General features: G+C 34.8%; 1 protein-coding gene across 17 annotated transcripts in view; it reads left to right on the top strand.

Moving 5' to 3' along the window:
* The window catches only part of EBF1 (EBF transcription factor 1), a 365,951-nt gene that overhangs the window by 337,421 nt on the left and 6,429 nt on the right, over positions 1 to 22,101 (top strand). For 8 of the 17 annotated variants that reach the window (XM_034401418.3, XM_034401414.3, XM_060688488.2 and 5 more), the window contains exons 12-16: positions 13,544 to 13,609; positions 15,681 to 15,858; positions 17,638 to 17,817; positions 20,313 to 20,507; positions 20,788 to 20,856. In XM_034401418.3, the coding sequence (XP_034257309.1) occupies positions 13,544 to 13,609; positions 15,681 to 15,858; positions 17,638 to 17,817; positions 20,313 to 20,507; positions 20,788 to 20,855 (687 nt within the window). In that variant the 3' untranslated portion in view covers position 20,856. The remainder of the gene's footprint in view (positions 1 to 13,543; positions 13,610 to 15,680; positions 15,859 to 17,637; positions 17,818 to 20,312; positions 20,508 to 20,787; positions 20,857 to 22,101) is intronic. The other 9 variants (XM_034401475.3, XM_034401464.3, XM_034401454.3 and 6 more) reach the window with 2 other exon arrangements.

Here is a 22,101-nt window from a genome sequence, read left to right as displayed (position 1 = left end):
TCTTTGCTGAATTTTTTTGGAAGGCTGGCCAAGGTGTTGAAAAAGACGTTCAAAAGCACACAGTTGTTGAAAAAGTCTTTCTTGGACTCTTGTGACTTGTTTAAGCAACACATTTGGATGCTTCTCTGTGTGTGCGTGTTTCCTTATTTTGAATTTCAAGCACTATGCTAATTAAAAGCACCTTAAAGCAATGGAAATAGACAGCAACATCTTTAAATATGAATCATTTCCACCTCCACAGGCCAGATGATACATTGCATATCTCTGTCTCCCTGTCTACAGTGAGAGTGAATGTTTGCAGTCTCCCTTCATCAGTTCACATTAGCCTCATGCTGAATATTTAAACACCAAACAATTTAAACACCCCATGAAGAGACACACTTTCTGTCAGAACTCCAAAGGCTCATCCGATCATAATTTAGTAAATCAGCCGTTTACTAGTTTACTTGTGCCAAGAGCTACTCAGCACAACTATGTGCCAGCAAGCATTGAAATCTGGTCTCCAGTCACATGGTTTCTCCTTGGAGAAATGAAACAGAAAATTTCACTCCTAACAAAGTATTCAGGCTTAGTTAATCATTTATCCTAAAGGAAACAGAGTGGCACATATAAGCAGGAGTCACCGTGCGCTGCACAATGTATTCTAATTACAGTAATACTGTTTTAGCATTTTTATGGGTGCACAACAAGCAATTTAGATATTGCATTTGTAGCCTTTAAACTTTTGCAAATATCAATAATAGGCAGTAGCCAAGGAATGACATGAAAGAGTAAATGGAACATCTAAGATGCAGCTCAATGCAAAAGATGCATTCCTTTGATAACCAGTTCATACATGAAAAACTATTTGAGAGTCTGGATGCTGCTTGGAGCATCCAACTATGTTAGCTCTTTAATCACTTTGCACATTGCTTGCCCGGTCTGCCTTTCTCATTACGAATCTAATAAATTATAGTTTGCACATGTTAAATGCAAACTCTTTTTTATTTCTCTACATTATACAACTGGAAGTAAAGTTTGCATGCAAAAGGTTTGTAGCATCTCCCTGCAGTTGGAATACTTTCTGCTTGAAATTCTGAAACCAGTAGCCAGACAGATGTAGATAATAACATGCTAAACCATTGAGGGATGTTTCGTATGTTGCCCTGCTTTCTGTTACATCTGCAGTCTGGATCCACTCCACTATCAATATAACTAAGTCCAGATCCAAACTGAAAATGCAGAGAAATGGAGGAATAGATTAAATGTTTACCATTGCTGTGTTTCCTGATAAAAAAAATTCACTAAAACTGTTTGTTGCTGAGTACATGAAGGTCAGCCCTGCAGCATTCTGTGCTCTTTGCAGAGGTGTTATGAGATAACTGATCAACACGATCATTAGTTATTAACATAGTCTTATATATATATATATTCTGATATATATATATATGTCAGAAAAAGATATGGATAGAATTTGCAAATGAGGCATTGGGCACCCAGAACTGTCTGCTAACACATTCTTATAGCATACATTATTTTGCTTGCATAAATAAGATGTTTAGACTGAATTTGGCATTTTTATCAACCTATTAAGTCTTTCCCAAGAGCCTAGGATAAGCAAAGCTGTTGTTTCATAGCGTTAAAGGTAGCATCTCAGAATGTGCGTTGTTCCAAAAAAAAAGATGGCTTTTGCAGTTGACTGATAATGATTTTGTCAATGCCGATGGAGTTCAAGTGATGCTCACGATGTTTTAGAATTGCACCCAAGGCACCTATTATTATTACCTCCTTTGCTTTCTTTTGCCACTGTTGTTCTACCTCTATTTGAAGCTCTTTATGTTTTGTAATTTTCTCCAGTTCTTGGTCTTCCATTCCATTATTTCCAGTTATTGCAATGTGCTCTAGCCAGACATTTTTGTCTTTCTTATCAACAGTTATTACATCTGGTGCGTTGTGTTGCAGATGCTTGCCTGTTTGAATTCTAAAGCACCAGAGAACTTCTTCATTTTATTATCATTATTTAAATGTATTTAAATTAATCTGTTGTCCAATTCCAGTGGAGTCTGAAAATCTGTATGTTAGAAACCTCACAAAAATGTGGGAAGTGTGAAAATGGATTATGAAAGATGTGATTCTGTCTTTAGAACAATCTTTTCACCTACTTGAGTTAATAAAACTCCATTTAGTAGAATGATTTAAGGGACTATACCAGTCTACATTTAGTAAACGACTACTGTTTTATTGTCTTATCTCTGTAGTCAGTGATATGTAAAATGCTTCAAATTCAAAATATGTTGATTATAAAATGTCCTGTTTTCAAGTTCAGAACACCCCATTTTAAGTCTGAAATAACTGGCCTGATCATTCTGGAAATATTGTGAACTCAAAATAGCCCCTTTTAAAGTTGTAGAACTTCAAACAGTTATTTCAAATTTGAAACACAGAGTAGTCAGAACAGCACTGGAACATTTTTCTTAAGATCAGGAGAAAAAAAAAACTTTTTGAGTGTTCAAAATATGGTATTTCAAATGTAAACTATTTTGGTTTTGAAACTTTTACAGACAGTAAGCATCCTTCCTTACTACCTGATAGTTGGTAGTAAGTGATACCTGAGCAACATTAAATGAGACATATTCCATGTACTATTTTGAGCCAAAGGCTTAGCTAAAATATTATGGACCTGAGGAACAAGATGGAAGAGTTTTGATGCCTTAGATGGAAGATGCCTTAGAAGATTGTATTCAAAAGGCTGGTTTATTTCTATATGTGTAGTGTCACTTTCTGTTTCTATATGATTTCAAGGGTCATGATTTTTTTTTCTTCCAAAGAAAACATCAAGCATCTTTCTCTCACGCACACATAGTCTGTCTCAACTCCTGACTGTTCCTTTAAAAATATACAGCAAATGGTGGGCAAAAAGTGCCTGAACTTTTTCCTGAGGTGATTTCTTTGTTATGAGAAAGAAGCCCCATTGTTTTCTGTGTTTTCTACTTCCTGGTGTTTGAAGAACCATATTTATTTATTTATAGCCTCAATAAGATAAGGGTTGATGCAATATCCACTAAAATTAGTAATTGCTAGGTCAAGTTCACAGGGCTTATCTGTGTTATAAAGAGAATGCCATTCCTTCAGTAAGTTCATCTCTAGTTCAGAAGGTCAAAGGAGATGCTTTGCATGTTTGGGGAGTATTCAGTAGATCAAGCATACAAAGCCAGCTGCTTTGTAGAAGCTTACATGCATATTGATTTTTACAGTGTTTACCGATTACTCTCATGGACATCCTCAGTGAACTTCATTCTCAGTGAAGCTCTGTTTTTTTTCACCATAACAGTAGCTTTAATCAGTATAGAACTCATAGAATCAAATGACAATTCCCATAGATGTGATAAAATGCACATTTTCTTAGCAACCTCAGGGGTGGGAGTCTACCGGTTCAGACCAATTCGAGCGAACCAGCTCCAATGCTCAGCTGGGAGCGAACTGGTTCGCTCCGACGATCAGGTTGGCCTGCCTACCCGCCCTTACACTTTACTACCTTTATCTTCTCAGCTGATTGGTGCAGCAGAGCAGATTGCCACGCCTCAACTGTGTTACTCTCAAGTGGTAACGCAGAAAGTTAGCGTTTGTAAAACTGTGCACGTGCTCACAGTGCGCATTAGGCGCACATGTGCACAATCACCAAACCGGTTGTTAAACCAGCACCCCACCACTGAGCAACCTATTTGGGTGCAACCCAATTTAATGATCAGGAATAAAATCTACACATTTTTTTCTCCCAGTAAGTTTGTTTGAGAAGCTTAATCATCCTGAATTAATTTTACAGTAATCCTAATGTTAGTTATGACCATTTCTTCGTCATATGTAAGGTAAACTATTTCTTCTTTGGGATTTCTAGCAATATCCTTGATCTAGCATCCTTTGCACAAACATTGGCAAATATCTACTACTGGCTTAGGCTGTTTGTTGGTTTGTTTGTTTGTTTGTTTATTAAATTTATATGCCTCCCATGATCTCACAAATAAGGTGACTGATTTAGGTGAGTCAACCATGAATGTCTTTCTATTCAAACTAATAGTGGTTCATTGAGTTATTTATGAAATGGGACTCAGATTTAGTAATTTCATAGGACATCCCTGTAGAGCACCAATGTTGCCTGTTTAAAGTCAAAATCAAAAGATATATAGTGTGGGTTTTTTAGATGAAATATGAGTAATGCATAATTTATAGAACCCTGGAAGTGGACAGTAAAAAAAAAACATTGTTCTTCTTATGATAATGTCATTTAGTAAAGTATGCCGGAAAATCTTGTCTTTTTTCTTCCTTAGCAAACAATGGGGTTTACAGACTGTATTACATTATAGATACTTGGGCAATGGCATACTGTAATCTTGGTGATTGTTCATTTGTAAAATCTTGGTGGCTTGGTGATTGTTCATTTGTAAAATCACCATCTGAAGAAATAGGTTTTGTATTCTTTATTTATTTATGTTTATCCCACCTTGTTATTTTTAATAATTCAAGGCAGCAAACATACTTAATATTCCTTCCTCTTTCTGTTTTCCTCACAATAAGAACCCTTTGAGGTGGTTGGATTGAGAGATTGTCCAAAGTCACCCAAATGACTTTCATGCCTAAAGCGGGACTAGAACTCACAGTCTCCTGACTTCTAGGCCAATACCTTGACCACTATTGTAACTGAGGCCTCATGGTTAGGATTCACAGGTGGTTCACACTCAATACATACATCACGAATTAATTCATTTCAATTATCAGTGAAATACTTGTGCTATTTTATTTATTTGTTGAATTTGTACAGCTGCCCATCTCAAAAACAAATAACTCTGAGCACTAAACAATTTTGATATCTATTAATTATATATTTATATATTAATTTATTAATTTATATATTAAATCAATATTTGATACAATACAAAAGGACAATTAATAGACCTTCAACAATATTAATTAGAACTAAAACAAAATTCCCTGATGTTTTATTAATAAAAAACCAAATATTTTAGTTCCTTAACTGTAACATCTTCTGCCTACAGTATGGAAACCTAGACTACCTTCCCAGGACAAAAAAATGCATGTATTCTATCATTACTGTAGTAATCATGTCTGAAACATACATGGCATTTGGCCCTGGCTCACAGAGCTTACCAAGTAATTTATTCAGCTTGTTCACAATCACTGCCAGCTGTTTGCACTTATTTATTTGAGGATAACAAATAATGAAAATATTGTCAACAACTTTGTGATCTCTCCACTTGATATCTATTAGGTATCTGAGTACAATAAAATTAAAATACAACTTGATACAATGAATGATTGTCTATTTATCTGTTTTCTGCCTGCCTATCTGTCTATCTAATCTTTGGTCTTTTCCTCTACCCCCTTACCCTAAGGTTTTTAACAAATGCTTGAAAGAAAATGCAATTAAGATTAAATGCAATGATAATTATCAAAATTCTAGCCTTTCTTTGGGTTGATATCAGATATGCTCCTGATACTCCTAAAGAAATTTAATTCATCCGTTTATATAACTGTTTGAGACATCTGCTTAGAGAAATTAGCTTCCGCCAGATTTTTAGGGCTGCATGTTCAAAAATTAATCACATCTTTCTCTTGCTGATAATAAGAAAGAAAGTTGATGAAGTGCTTTAACAACATAAGGCAGGGAGCACTCCAGTAAAATAGGTCTGCTTCAGCTGAAGCCTCTCAGTGCAATAAAATACTATTAAGTTCTTTGAACACAGAGTTATAAAACATAATTGTTATACATTTGGCATTTTATGTTTCCCTAGAAATTAGCACTTGGTATCTAGATGTAAGCTGTGCTTTTTCTTTTCATTTCAATTGGGTCTGAAGTGGACTTTTACTATAATGAGAATGCCCCTTCCAGAGACTTTTTAAAAATTATTCCTATGATAAAATGTAAGTGAGTGTACTCATTTGTAAGGGTTATAGGAGAAGAGGGATTTTTATCATTTTAATATAACATTCCCTCTCCCCTCTGCTTTTTTTAGCTTTCCCAGCCTAGGAAAGAATAGAACAAAATACTTACAGAAATCAGAAGCATCATCTTTTTCTTTTACTGTAAATCCCATTAAGAGCCAGTAGTTAAATAACTCCGACAACTTTATTCTCTTTGGAGAGTTTTATTTTTCTTCTGAAGGATTTTTTTTTTTAAATATAGCCTATATTCTATATTCTTGTAAGATTAAGCACAATCTTAGGGGGCATATACCAAGTGTTGGTAAGTACTATATGACAATTTTTAACCTCAGGTGATTATAACTTTTCATATGTAATATATCTGACTGCAGGCCACATAAACTTCATAGTCAGAATCTTCTATTTGATTTGGTTGCTTATTGGTACCCTATGACTATCATTAAGTGTTGTACCTTATGATTCTTGACAAATGTATCTTTTCCTTTTATGTACACTGAGCGCATATACACCAGAGACAAATTCCTTGTGTATCCAATCACACTTGGCCAATGAAGAATTCTAATCTAATCTAATCTTTTTGCATCTCTTTGACATGTGCTTGGGAAAGCCACGGAAAGTATCATTAGAAAGAATAAAAAGTCCTTGGGTTTCTACCAGATCATATTATTACATGTTTTGTAGAAAGATTCCCATGATCCAAATAACAGACAATTTACATTTGAAGATAATATATTTTTTAAAAGCTGATTTACCTGCTTTGATTGGAACCACAAGGAAATTTGCTATGTAAACAAATTCTCTCAAATTCGGTGACCAAGAATTTTAAACTTTGTCCATCAACTAAAACTCTGTTCTAGTTGGCCAGTTGCCTTTTCCATGTTGGTTTAGACATAGTAAATATGACTAACATGTAGCAGAACTCTATGTTCCTAGTCTATCTTATGTTTCATAGACAGTTTTCAAGAAAGGAATGCCAAACTATACCTAGGGAAATACATTGAAAAAGCAGGAATTTACACTGCATTGTATTTTTCCTTACAATAGCAACTAGGTGAATTGCTTGGTTTATTTTTTTCCCCCTTCCTTGCTAATCAGGGCACTTCTTTTTTTTTATTGATTTGTAATATATTAATGGCTTGATGCCTGCAAGCACTTACCCTTTACGATTTAAAAATTGCTATTTTATATATGCTTACCATATTTTCTTTATCAGTTTGGCTCAGTGTGTAGAACAGGTGACAAGGTCATTCAGTGAGCGTTTATGTTAGTGCCTAAGGCATAGACTGTAATCTTTGGTCAGGAGGAAGATTAAGCTAGTTTAGCATTGTTTACACTAAGAGCAATTTTTCAGTAACTGAGGTCTTTACCATCACCAAGTGCATGTTATTTTAAATTAGACACACCAACTTTTACCTGCTGGAGACTACACTTCAGGATTCTGAATTTCATTATCCACAAGATTCCATGAGACATAAGTTTTATTTAAAAGTTTAGATGGACTTGTAGAGTTTGAGAGGGTAGACAAGGTGATAGTGCAGACAATGAGATAAAAGGGTAAGCTTGGTAAGACATCTTGAAGAGTTAAATCATAAAAATAGATATGAAGGTATGAGCAAGCTCTGTCTTTCTAAACTAACTAAAGTCATAACATTTGGGGAGGGGGGTTGAGTCTTTTTATGTTGTTAATTACCATTTAACAGAAATTAGAGTACATGTGCACACATAGATATGCATACGCAGAGTGTGAATGTTGGATTGATATGTTGATTCTTCATCATTTAGTGTCAGGAGTATTTTGTGTTATTTCATACTACCTGTACATGAAGGTTATTTTTACACCAAAAATAGCAGCAACGATTCTATCCAGATAGGAGTGTCAGAAAAGTGCAAGTAATTTTTAAACCTAAGAAAGAAAGAGATTATTATATATATTTTGGGTGACCAGATGGATAAGCAAGTGCCAGATGTTAATAGAATAATATAGCATATGTTTACATGGAAAAATACCCTGGCATATGTAGTAAGATCCTAATATAAAGGGGTATGTGTCACTATAATAACTAAAACCTTATAGATATTTTATCATATTTTGTCTAACTTAATCTCACATGGATGAGATTCTTCAAATCAATTTGAAATCTTTAAATCTGTAAATTTAAATTTGTATTAGAATATAATGTGGTGTGTTGTGGTGGCATGTGTATGTTATGTATCTGCCCTCAGTGTGGAAAGGATTGCCACTCTCGAATTGGCCTTTTTAGTCACACTAGATGCTGTTTTAGGACCTCTTTCCAGAGCACGATACCATAGTCTCTTGAGACTGAAGGATGCCAATGATGTGGTAGCATCAATGAAATAAGAAACTAGAAGTCAGAATTGATCAGCTGCAAATGGCATATGAAAAATATAAATGAAATTGTTGTCATTAAGCACTTCTATGAAAGATGAATGATTTCTTGGTTAATTTTGTCACAATACAATGCTAATAGAGTTTTAAAAATATCCTATCACTCTTGGGGCTTAAGTAATTGATAAGCTTCATATCTTGTGGACAGTTATTGACTGAAAATATATTGCCTGCAACAAACAATTCTTTGAAGGTGGCTTGTTGTTAACATTAATCACTTGTTATAAAAAAAATCAGTATTTACCTGCAATGTTCTTTTTGCCCATATCTTAATTGATTTAATTGTGAACATAATGATTGAGCCAAGAAAGCCTTGAACAGTTATATAAGATATTATGCAATCATATTAAAAGCAAGTGACATGCATTGATGAATTATCATTGGTACTATCCATATTGAATGTTGTGATAGAAACCCTAAGTAAATGTGTTGTTTTACTCCAACTTCCAAACATATTATTTCCATAGACACATCACTTTGCTTCAGAGTTGTATCTCTTATAATAAAATATCAATCCAGGTTCATTTTTATATTTGATTTTTTGTGTTGTTTCAGAATGGAAAGATTGACTGAGTAAAAAAAGTTAAAGCATTGGTATATCTGAGTACATAACAAAATGAATGGGGGAATAAGATCACTTTCAATTCAGTAATTATCCTGCCTAATTAGTACTGGATTTCTTTCTCATCTTGCTTTCCTTTTCGAAGAGAGCCAGCTATTTTTCTAGCCTATATTCAACAAGCTAAATGCAAGAAACATTTTTGATATTTCTTTGGATCAAACTTCATTTTGTGTGCAGTGTATACGTACACACACACACACATATATACATATGCATATACATATGTATGTATGAATGTATACATACACACACACATGTGTGTGTAGATTAACAAATTCAGAAATTAAATACTAGCTTTAATAGAATTATATTGTTTCAAAAATGCACAAGATAAGATATTCGAATTAAAACACTTCACACAGTTGTTATTCAGTTCTTTTACATGAATTTTACAAGTTCTTTAACAGAATTTGAAATAATTGAAATTCAAACATAGATAAATCAATCAGCATTATTATGATGGTAATAACCTATGTAATTTATAAGTTGTTCTTTCCTGTCCTAAGAAAGCTTACAAAAAAAACACCACATGCATATATCCAAATGATAGAAGTCTTGATCCGTTAGATAGTTTTCTTTCCTCCTTATGCCATCACTATTTCTTGCTGATTTTACAAAACTAGTATGAATTAGTCTGTAATAAAAGTTGCACAATATCAGTTAATAATCATCAAACCACAGATTTTCTTTTTGTGGAGTTCTCCTTACTGATCTCTCTGAATTGAGAAAGAATCTCCTTCTTCAGTAATGCTTAAATGTTAAGTGTAGGTCAGTGCACTTTAATACATTCCCTTTTTAAATCCTTCAACAAAAAGCTTGAACTCCTTTTTTTCTCTTCCAACTTAACCAGAAATAGCTCCTATTAAATTCTGAGCTTCAACATAAACCAGTAATCATTCTCAAGAACAATTCTAGTCAATACATTCTGAAGCATTGACCTTCCTTTTTCTTTAAAATAAGTTTGTCTTGCAGATGGCTGATTGACTGAAGACTTTTCTTACAGCCAGAATTCCTTTTTCTCCTAAATCGTAGGGATTAAAGTGAACATACAGCACATGCTTTCTGACCTCTAAGCTTTCTAGTTACAGACCACTAACAACCATAAACCACAGATTTTTTTTGCTTAAAAAAAAAGCTAAGTCAATCATATGATTTATCATCTTTGACTAATTTTGTAGGGGTTTTAATCTTGACAAACTTTAATCAATCCATGATGACATCAAAGAAACAAATATAGAATAAAGGGATGATGCTCCTATTTTTCCAGATACTCTCTTAAAATATTAGCTGTCTGATTCTTAAATGAGTTGTTTTAGTCCTAAAAAGAACAGTTGCAACTCTTTGCCTAGTTATCATCTTCAGTGTTAATATTTAATACTCAGTGAGTATGTCTAGAATGGGCCTGATAAGTTATCAGAAGGAAAAGGACATGGGCTAGGGGCATGAAAAAGAATATGCATTCTTGATATTATTAATGCACATGGAAATGCTGTAACCTGTTAATCCAAAAACAAATATTAAATGTTGGTGCGTGAGTGTATTTACAGTGCTCTAGTGTCTATTTAAAGACACACTTTTAGCAGCACAATATTGCTTTCAAAGGCTTAGATTTTTTAAAAAATATCAGCTATCTTCTTACAATAACATTCAGAAGGTTAATCAGTACATTGTAATATTCCATATACTTTTAAGTACAATATACAATCTACAGTAAATAGCCAGCCATAATCTTGAACATGCTTTAGCCCTTTAAATTGTTAAAGCTGCAGTGCCCTTTCAATCTACTTACATAATGTCATAAAATATACATTTCAAGGTAAATGAAGTCAGCTACTTCAATTTAGTCTTTCAAACTGGTAGTAAATGAGAGGTTAACACTATGGTGCCAAACCCATTATTGAGTAAATTTAGCACCTTGGACAGCTCTGTAAAATCTTTATTGCTTTCCTGACCTGCTCGTCATGTTCTGTCTATGTGTTCAGTGGCTCTCAGCTCTGATTGAAAGGCAATATATTAGATCCCGAACACAAACACGCTCGGAGCTGGTTCACTGTGAACGTAATGACATGGAGGTGAGAACAATTTTCTGGTCACTGCAATTCAACCACCTTGCAGTGCTGCTGCAGGATCAGTACTTTCTAGAAGACTTTTACGCATCGCATTGTATTTGAAGTCAGGACTGTGCTCATAAATGGGTTGAAACCTAAAATGTTTTAAATTACCTTGGTCGCTCTGTAGAATGTTCTATGTTAACATATAATAGAACAGAAAAGCTAGCATTTTTATGTAAAAGCTTAAAAATTAGCTGACAAGATTTTTTCCATAATTGTTTTGCAACTTCTGACAAAGCTACATGAAAGAAAAGTGCTATTATGAGGCAATTTTGTTAAGAAAACATGAAATGTATAGGCAATTCCTTGTTATAAAAAGAAATGGAACCTAAACATTGACAATATGTAAATTGTAGTGATGCTTATTCAATATATTCCAGTGAGAAACTATGAGATAGTGTCTGCAATTAGAATTATTTTATTGTGATCTTACCGACTATTAAGAAACTATCTGTGAAAGAATGGAAGTTTAGATTTCATGTAGTTACATTAAGACAGTCCCAAAACTATATTTTCATGTGGAAATTCCATTGGCAAAATTAAACTGCTCCAAAGTTAATATCTGATTTGTTTTGTGCATATCGATGCTCAGACTTAATGCAAAATATAATTTTTATTATTAATATGGGCCAAGGTATAAGACATATTTCTCACAACAATAAGAGAGACTTGCCATTTTATAATAATGTTATGCAACAGCTGATGATGTCACCTGGGATAGCATTACATTTCCAAAATTATCTTGTCTGGACAAGATGTTTTAATTTACTAGGAACTGGAAAAGTCAAATGTGACAAGCTTTTTTTCCCTTCTATTCTAGATTTTTAATCTTTTACAAGGCAGGCTGAGCTCACTGATTTTCTAAGTAGCTTGGCTGAACCAGCATGGCCTGATTCCATATGGGTATACAATTCATACGCTTGTAAATTATTCAGTACTTTGGTCAGGATGCATAGAGAGGACAAAGACAAGAGCTAGTGATCTCTTCAGAAATAAATAGTTTCAAATGTATTGATTCAAAACCCATCAATTATATAATGCAGCTGGCTGCAAGCATTAAAAAAACCTGAAATGTGCATTATGAAAGGGAGAGTGTGCTGTGGTTCTAAGGAACAATAAATGTGTATGGGGGTTCAAAACATACTTATAATCTCATTTTTAAATTTAGGACATCATGTATATCATAAGTACCTACTGCAATATGCCAACTCTTTTAGCATATATTGTAGAGAATTTTAAATTGAAAAATGCTAATATGCATCTAAAAGCTTGTCATCTGAAGAGTTGTTCAAGGATTTTGAAGAGGTTATGGTGACAGCAAAATGAATGCAATTATATCTCTCTCTTCTGATAAGAGACTATAGTATATGAAAATTGAGCATTACTACTTCTTTTAGTTAGAAAATCTAACTAGTGTATAAAACATTCCTAGTTAAGCTTCTCAGCTTAACTCAAAAGTCAGTTCTTATAAAAAAATGCATCTAGCTTCAGAAAACATTTGTAAAAATGTATTACAATTCAGCTTTTATGCTGTCATGCCTACAAAGATCAATTATTTTTGGTAGAAGTTACTAAGATTTCAATACGTACAGGGGGAACCAAATGTATGTTATTGTTTCTGTGATGTAGAAAGATACTTGCAATTTACAAATACACTTTATTGACTCTTGTTCTTGAAATTTTACGTGCTAAAAATACAAAGAGAGCATTGTGCTATGCAGATGTCAGTCTCAGGACCATGAGGGTATAAGCTGGAGCAGGGAAATGAAGAGATGTACGTAATACAAATGAGTTTAGGAACACAACAAGGATAAATAAATAAGCAGATGGAGAAGTGAGCAACCATGGAAATTAAAGTTAGGCTTATGCTTAAAATTTGGACACTCTACCCACATCCCTCCAGATTCCCTGAAGAATAACATTGATATCTTGTTCTCAGTTGCTGCTTGTGTTCAAAACCTTTCTTTCCTTTTTGAATACCAGGCTATGGCACCCAACTATGGGAAAAAGATGAAGCATAGAACTTAGTATTGTTATCAGATCACCAACAGCATTCCAGAGATAGCTTAACAATATGGTTGATCTGATAAGGACACATTTCTATTATATAAATTAAGAGCCCAATAAACAGCATGAAAGAAATCTGTAACATGCTCTGGGTGACATTGATTGCAATTGAACAAAGAAATGTAGGTCTTATTCGGCAATAAACCTGCAAGCAGCTTCTGTGCAGTTGGTAGACAATTGAGTGACAGATTTTATTTTGCAGCTCAAGCAGGTTTTACCTTTTAACTTTTGTGTGAATTGGATGAATTCATGATTTAGCAACATTCTGAGTTGACTAGACACTGTTGAAATGTAAGACTGAAAACAAGGCTGTGACTGAAAACAAAATTGAAGACACAATGTTAGAACTGTGTTTGCTACACATGAATATGGGTAAAATTCTCCTTTTCTTTCCAATAGGAAGTAATACTCAAGAGGGCAGCAGATCTGGTGGAAGCACTCTATGGTATGCCACATAACAATCAGGTAAATGCAACCTTGGTTAAATAGCGTTCCGCTTGGTGTTCTGAAATCTGTGCAGAGTTATCTTGCACGGACAAATAAAAATAAAATTGCAAATTGGTGAAAAGTAACAGCAATAGCAATAGCATTTAGACTTATATACTGCTTCACAGTGCTTTACAGCCCTCTCTAAGTAGTTTACAGAATCAGCATATTGCCCCCAACAATTTGGGTCCTCATCCAACCTCAGAAGGATGGAAGGCTGAGTAAACCTTGAAGGTGCCATAATAGGAATCTAGGAAAACTTCCCATGTGAACCAAACTCATCTCAAAGTTTCTAACAGAAGTAGCATTTTAAATTTTGATTTTATTAGTTGCTTTGCTTTGCTAAAATAATGAAAATACTATTCTGTGTTATTTGTATGTTATAGTTTTAATGTGTTATGTTTTCAATAGAATTTAAATACACTAGTATGGTATTCAGCTGTTTAGTAGTTGCTTGTTCCCAGTAGTTAACTTAATATCAGTGTAAAATACAAATTTAGGCATTCTATTTAGAGCCTTATCTTAGTGTAATTTAAGAAGTACAGGTCTAACTAATTCTCAATAGGACAGGTCCTGATTTTATAGAACTCTTTTACAAGCTCCTTAAACTGAAGACAAAACAAAAAACAAAACTGAAGACAGATGTTTAACACTGGAATCTTATGTGCCTTTCCAAAAATACATGCACTGAAGTAAATGATGGTAACACTCAGCCATCTGATATCAAAATATGGGGATTAATCTCCCCATTTACAGCCCTTTGTGAAGCTCTACTTTTTTGTGTCTTTTGCTTTCTGGAAGATAGATAGCTGTTCACTACAAATTGGAACTGGACTAAAGGTTTTCCCAACAGTTATATCTATTTGTTCTTTCTAAGAACAAATCAATACGTCTTTACATGTAATATTTTACATATAAACATCTTCAACCTTATAACTTTGTCTCCATTTTATAGAATACAAGTAGTCCTCGATTTACAACCATTCATTCAGTGATGTTCAAAGTTACTACAGCAGTGAATAAAGTGACTAACGACCGGTCCTTGCTCTTACGACCGTTGCAGCATCTCCGCAGTCACATGATCAAAATTTGGGCACAGTGCAGCCAGCATGTATTTACAATGATTGCTATTTGTGATCTCCCCACCAGCTTCTGACAAGGAACGTGAATGGGGGAAGCCGGATTCTCTAGATGACTGCATGATTCACTTAATGACTGCAGTGATTTGCTAAACGACTGTGGGAAATAAAGGTTGTAAAATCAGGCGTGAATCACTTAACAATTACCTTGTGTAGCACAGGGAATTCTGGTCCCAGTTGTGGTTGTCAGTCAAGGACTACCTGTAACAGCAAAGAATTGGTTCATCATGATATCAGTTACTATTGTTCATTACTCCCTTTGAACAAATGAAATCATAATCATCTGATTCATAGCTCAATTTTCCATTGCTCTGAACGGATCAATTGATTTAGAGCTTCCAGATCAATAGCTGCAAAAAAGAAAAAAAAAGAAAAAAACAACAACCACTTGATAGTAGGAAGAAAGCAGAAAATACATTTTGCTGACATAGTGGCTACCTGGATTTTGGAAACCCGAATCTGAATTTCCTAGTAAGTTTTGTACAAGTAGTCTTTGACTTACAACAGTTCATTTAGTAACCATTCAAAGTTACAACGGTGCTGAAAAAAGGGACCGATGACCGGTTTTCACACTTACAATCTGTAATCATGTGATCAAAATTCAGATGCTTGGCAACTGGTTCATATTTATCACCGCTGCTGCATCCCAGGGTCACGTGATCCCCTTTCGAAATCTTCTGACGAGCAAAGATGATGGGGAAACCAGATTCACTTAACCACCGGGTTACTACATTAACAGCTGCAGTGGTTCATTTAACAACTGTGGCAAGATAGATAGTAAAATGCGGCAAAGCTCACTTTAACAAAGGTTTCACTTAGCAACATAAATTTTGAACCTAAGTGTGGTCATACGTCGAGGACCTACCTGTATTTAATTACTTTCCCTCATATCTAAACTCATGTTTTGGCAGGAAATAATCCTGAAAAGAGCAGCTGATATTGCAGAAGCACTCTACAGTGTCCCTCGTAATCATAACCAACTCCCTGCGCTCGCTAATACATCAGTCCATGCTGGCATGATGGGTGTGAATTCATTTAGTGGTCAATTAGCGGTAAATGTCTCAGAAGCCTCACAGGCCACCAATCAGGGTAAGCTGAAGGAGACTCCCCCACCTCTCTTTTCAATGCTTTATGTGGTAAATAAAAGTCATAATCAGTGGTGGGTTTCAATTTTTTTTACTACTGGTTCTGTGGGTGTGGCTTGGTGGGCGAGGCATGGCTTGGTGGGCATGGCAGGAAAGGATACTGTAAAATCTCCATTTCCACCCCACTCCAGGGGAAGGTTACTGCAAAATCCCCATTTCCTCCCGATCAGTTGGGATTTGGGAGGCAGAGAATAAATGGGGGTGGGGCCAGTCAGAGGTGGTATGTACCGGTTCTCCGAACTACTCAAAATTTCCACTACTGGTTCTCCAGAATTGGTCAGAACCTGCTGAAACCCACCTCTGGTCATAATGCATATTCCTTTCAATCAGCATGCTTTTTTCCTTTAGAGTCCTATAGAGAACAGCTCAGAATCCAGGCAATGTACAATGTATTTGCATAATCATCTGTGAAAAGGAGCATGATAAATCAGAGTCCTTGTAAAGGACAGAACACATGGTCAACCGCACATTTCAATGAGTTGTGATCCATAAATCTAAAAGTGAAAATCTCTTAAATTAAGCCTATGATCTAAGGATGGTTCCTTCATTTGAATACAGACTCAGTTGTTAATAGAATGTGAGAAACAGGAAGCAATGTTACTTAGGAAAATTTTCCTGCGATCAGGAATTCTGGTCTGGGGTGACTAGAATCAGAGGAAAAGTTTCAGTAGGGCAATATTACATGTTGGGATATCATGAGCTTCAGAATCCAGATAACAGTTTTTAATTGTACTTCTGGGATTATTATTGCATCCAGCCTATTTTTATTTTTTATTAAGGGATGAGTATTCCTTTTTCTAGTTAGAAACTTCATGTGTATTTCATGCAACCAAGGCCACAGTACCCACAACCAAAAGTGCATCATGGTATTTTTTTTCTTTTTCTTTTTTTTATTGATAGTCTTCATAGATATTCTAATAAATAGCTCTCAGAAGTTTCTGACATTGGAAAAAGGACTATCCTTGCTTTAATGTTTTAGAACTAATTTAACCATTTTCCAGATTTAACAAGCAAGAAGCACTTTTTTCCTTTTCTTTCATATTAAGAATCTTGTCACAAATGGTTAACAGGTTGCCTGAAAATGTCTGTAGAAAATTATGATACAATAATGCATTAGGCTGTATGACCCACCCACTATAGTGCATCGTTCTTGCTTAAATGTTCTCAATATTTTTATTGGTGGATTGCCACTATGGAATGCTTTCTCTATGAAAGCTTGTCTGGCACCCATAATTGTGATTCTTTCAGCACCAGGCAAAGCTCTTTTCTGTTTCCTCTACCTTTTCTGTTTGTTTGTTTTTTTTTCAAAGACCTTGGTTACTTATGACACTCATAGTTGTTTCATTTTATACAGTTCCAGTAATCCATATAATAATCCATATATTTTTATCATATTTGTAACAATTTGGATTTTCTTGCTGGTCTAGATTTTTAATTGTTTATGGTAGGAATATTGTAATAATGTTTACACTTTAATTCATTTTCTATGACACATAGAAAATATGACTATAGGGCACATTAGTATAAATAATGTATAATTGCTTTATAAACTATTTTAAAAAGCCACTCCCTCAAATTTTCCCCATAATTGCATTTTTTTAAAAAACTGAAGTCTCATCCAGTTTTAGCATAGTATGGTTTGGAATGTTTTGAAATTGGGTGGAACTTTTGGTTGAAAAACAGCTGTTGTCTTTTTGTTTTGTTTTTTTATTTCCTGCAAAAGGTTTTACTCGCAACTCAAGCAGTGTATCTCCTCATGGTTATGTGCCAAGCACTACACCTCAGCAGACAAACTACAACTCCGTCACAACAAGCATGAATGGGTATGGAAATGCTGGAATGTCCAATTTAGGTGGTTCTCCAACTTTCCTGAATGGATCTGCTGCCAACTCTCCCTACGCCAGTATGTATGATTATATATGTTACACAAAATATATTGAGTAGAGATCTGAGTACCCTAAGCTTTTGTAATGATTGAAAACCTTTCAAGAAATTTACCAGATATATATTGGTGTGCTTAATTCCACATAAATCAGTTGAAAGTTGCACAGTGAGGTCTATGCTGTTGTTGCTTGAAACTATACTGTACAGCTTTAGAATGATACATGAAAATGCAAATTTAAATCATATGTGAGTTCTCCAAGAGATGCTAGGTGTTAATAATCCCTAATCTGTATGGAAAGAGTTATTAAAGCTAGGCATTCGATTGATGTTCAAACTTGCAAAGCCAGCAATCAGTTTAATTAAAGGTATGGTATCAAACAACTTGACACAAGGAATCTCTGAACTGGAGACCAAGGGTTTTTTTTAAAAAAAAAAAATTAAAAAAAAATTATCATGGGGATTTATTTCCCCATGAATACGGGTTGACCACTTCACTGTGCATAACTCTAGGAAGAGAATTAACCTGATTTTACCAGTAATTGAAAAGACCAAAACATGTTATAATTTAAATGATTATAATAGTCTAATTAAAGGGATGATCTGCTGGCAACAAATGAAATTGTGGGAGTTTGACAGGATGCTTTATCTAACAACATTACTGTATTTGATTCACCATTAGAAATAGTTCAGCAATGCCAAATTTATGCCTTACAAGTTGTGAAGTGTTTGTTCCTATTAAATCATGCCTCTTTTGTCTCATCATCATGATTCTTAGAATGGTTTTCTTGATATATACTACTGCCCTATTAACAACAAATATTGTTAATCAGAAAATGTTTCAATCATGACCTGAGAATTAGAAAGGTGGCATTCTTAATTAAATCAATAAACTAATTGCTGTATAGTTGCAATTCAATTTGGGTGCTTTGATTGCTCTGCCTTCACAAGTGTGTGTTTATACCAAGTGACTTTACACTAAGACAGTATCTGTCAGACTGAAACTTTGAACATTTAATTTCCATTAATTGATTTCATTGGGGTTCGGAAATATGGTATCATATGTTTACACAGAGATTCTAAAGGGATTATTTTTATCTGTATAAATGCAAATAAAATAGTCATCTATGCCTCAGCTAATTTGAATTTTCATTCCCAAACCATTTAATTATTCATTAAATATCCTGAGCAAAAACAATCTCTAAACAAGGTTTTTTAAAAAAATATGAGTAATTTGGCCTGTAAATGTTTTTTTTCCCCCCAGAATCATAGAAGACAGTAATTTGGTCCTATTTTGAGTAAAAGCATTAACTATATTATTTAAGGCACCAGCAAGGTTTTTAAAAAGTAATTAAGCATAATGTTGCAGGGGATACTAAATGTGCATGCAGACTGGATTATATATAGATGCAGATAATCTAAAAAGTGCTCCCTTTGATGGTACTTCAAGAAGTCTTGGCATCATTTTTCCTTGAATTATATGGCCAACAAGAATAGCCTACAGCGTGTTATTAATCTGGACAAAACAACAAATAGTGAACCCACATATCTACACATGTACTCCCAAGTTATAATGTATAATATTTAAAATAAGCCATTTGGCTCATGGGGCAGTGAATCCTACAAGTGTCTCTTCTTATCTCTGGAAATATAAATGTAATAATAACAATTAAAGCAAAAATAATTTGCTTTTGTGATGCTCAAAATCACTTTCTTACTTGCAGTACTAATCCCGAAGAACACCTAGGGGAATGAAGTAGAATACAAATTTTTAACTTGCCAGGTTGTGTCTCTTTAAGAAAGATTTCCATTCAGGATTATTAATGGGGAAGCAAAGGTTGATTCTCTATCTCTGCCTGCCTGCCTGCCTGCCTGCCTGCCTGCCTGCCTGCCTACCTACCTACCTACCTACCTACCTATCTATCTACTATCATCATCACTTTTATTGTTTTTACAAATAACTGAAGATGGCAAATATGTCCAGCACACTTTTCTCCTCTTATTTTCCTCCCAATAAAGTGAATTAGGCTGAGGGAGAATGTCTGAGCCAAGGTCTGCCAGCTAGCTTTCATGTCTAAGGTGGGACTAGAACTCAGGATCTCCTGTTTTCTAGCCTGGTGCCTTAACCACTAGAACAAACTGACTTTATATATAGTTATCTTTCAAGAGCAGTTTAGAAGTTACTTCCACAGAATAGTGACCACTGCTATTTCTGCACAACCTTGTCCTTAAAGCTAAAATACAATATTGAAAATTCCTTGTGCTGTTTAGCCTAATTTCAGCAATCCTGAGACACTGCTGGTATGGGAACAAGTCATGTTCTGCTTTCTTCCCCACATAACCTAGGTTTCCCTCTGGAATGAGGGACTCTCAGAAGGGACATTCAGTTTCGAAGTGAGTGAAACATCAATTGTTCTGGACATCATTAAGGGAGCTTTGCAAATAGAGAAATGAAATACTCCAATTCATTTATGGTCTTGAAAAGAATAATTCTTCTCTCTTCTTGTTTTCTTCTAGTTGTGCCATCCAGTCCAACCATGGCATCCTCTACTAGTCTCCCTTCTAATTGTAGCAGCTCCTCTGGGATCTTCTCCTTCTCACCAGCCAATATGGTCTCAGCAGTGAAACAGAAGAGTGCTTTTGCTCCTGTTGTCAGACCACAGACATCCCCTCCCCCCACCTGTACCAGCACCAATGGGAATAGCCTGCAAGGTAGGCCAGTCTGGGCATGCTGCTTTTGTCGGCATTGGCAGGGTGGAGTTGAGTAAGAAAAGGGTAATGAAGTTTCAGTTACATGGTGGGGAGATTCCATTGTATAGTTGTCACTCACCCTTGGTTCCCTCACAGCTGATCATTATTACCCTGTTGAACTGAAATGCTGTGTCTTAAAAGCATGGTCTGAGTGTTTGCTTAAAACGAGTGTATTGCAGCTTACTAATACCAGCCTTTCTCTTTCTTTCCTTTCTTATTCCTTGTTGTTGTCTTTTATCAGACCAGTCTTTTGTGGACTCTAGCAAGTACTCCACTGCAGGGTCTCTCCAGGGTCTGGCCTTCTCCTGAAGTACGTTAGTCAATCTTCCCTTCCTTTCTTTTAATTTTGTTTTTTGTTTTTCCTTTGACATGTCCTCCACCTGTACTAAGAGCAACACTGTTTATGATGGTATCACAGATATCAGATTGCATGTGATAGCATATCACTAAGTATAGGTGGCACATTATGTGTTGTGTAAAGTTACCAGTCTTCTTATTTTCCCATTATTAATGTAATACGAATAACCCACTTCCATTTGCAAACAGTACCTGGCATCTTGAAAATCTATTCAGCTTTTTTTCATTTCTATCCCATCCAATAGATTGTAGCTGAGGCCTTCCTCCCATCGTACTATTGTAATTCATGCAAACATGGATTTCCAACATATCTACAGTATGTCTGTGTCAGATTCGGGAAATACTTAACATGATTCATCAAAGGGGAGAACATTGTTTATACCATGACTTTCACAATTCTTTGTAGAACATTTTTACTTTTCATGGAACCCCAGCATTAACAGATGGGCAGAGTATTTCCTGACAAGTAAAATAAGAATCAACGTCATTAAAATAACATTTAGGATTGGGAACTTAAAAGCAAACAACTTCTCCGTTCATCAAACTGGATATATATGAACTTCATAACTATATTTAAATAAAAACAGGCTGAGATAATGAGAAATTTCCACTGTGATGGACTCCAATAGTCATTCGTGTGATCAGGTCATCAGTAAATATTTTTACGTAGGGTGGTTATGTGAGAAATAGACATATTTTTAAAATTCAGGATATGTCACTGTTATATGTCATAATACTTTTTATAATAATTATGTTAAAATCTATATTTTTAAAAAGAATAATGAAATCAATATATGGATTAATAGAGCTACTAGAAAAATTATGTTTTTGCTGCATTTGTTTAATCTACCGCTTCCTACTGTTTTGCACAAAATTTCTACATTGCTGAAATAGATTAAGTAATTTCCAAAAATAGTCAAGAGACTATTCCTTCCTAAGAAAGCCCTTCTAAAGACAAATTGAAAATTGTCTTTCTTGCTTTCCTTCCCTCAGTCCAAATGGCATTATTAAATGCAAATACTTGCTACTTTTTCCTATGAATTATTTTTAGTAAAAATTAAACCCAATACATCATGGCACAGCAAACAAGTCTGAAGATATCCATTATAGACATCCTAACAAACTAGTAGTTTAAATTCAGAACACTAAAGTTAAGATTCCTCAGCAACCTACCTTAACAGAGTGCCATTTCTTTCTG

This window comes from Pantherophis guttatus, chromosome 2, assembly GCF_059756535.1.
Source record: "Pantherophis guttatus breed Tessera chromosome 2, ASM5975653v1, whole genome shotgun sequence".
Lineage (NCBI taxonomy): Eukaryota > Metazoa > Chordata > Lepidosauria > Squamata > Colubridae > Pantherophis > Pantherophis guttatus.
The sequence above is the reverse complement of the archived record's forward strand: the minus strand, read 5'-3'. Positions and strand labels throughout refer to the sequence as shown.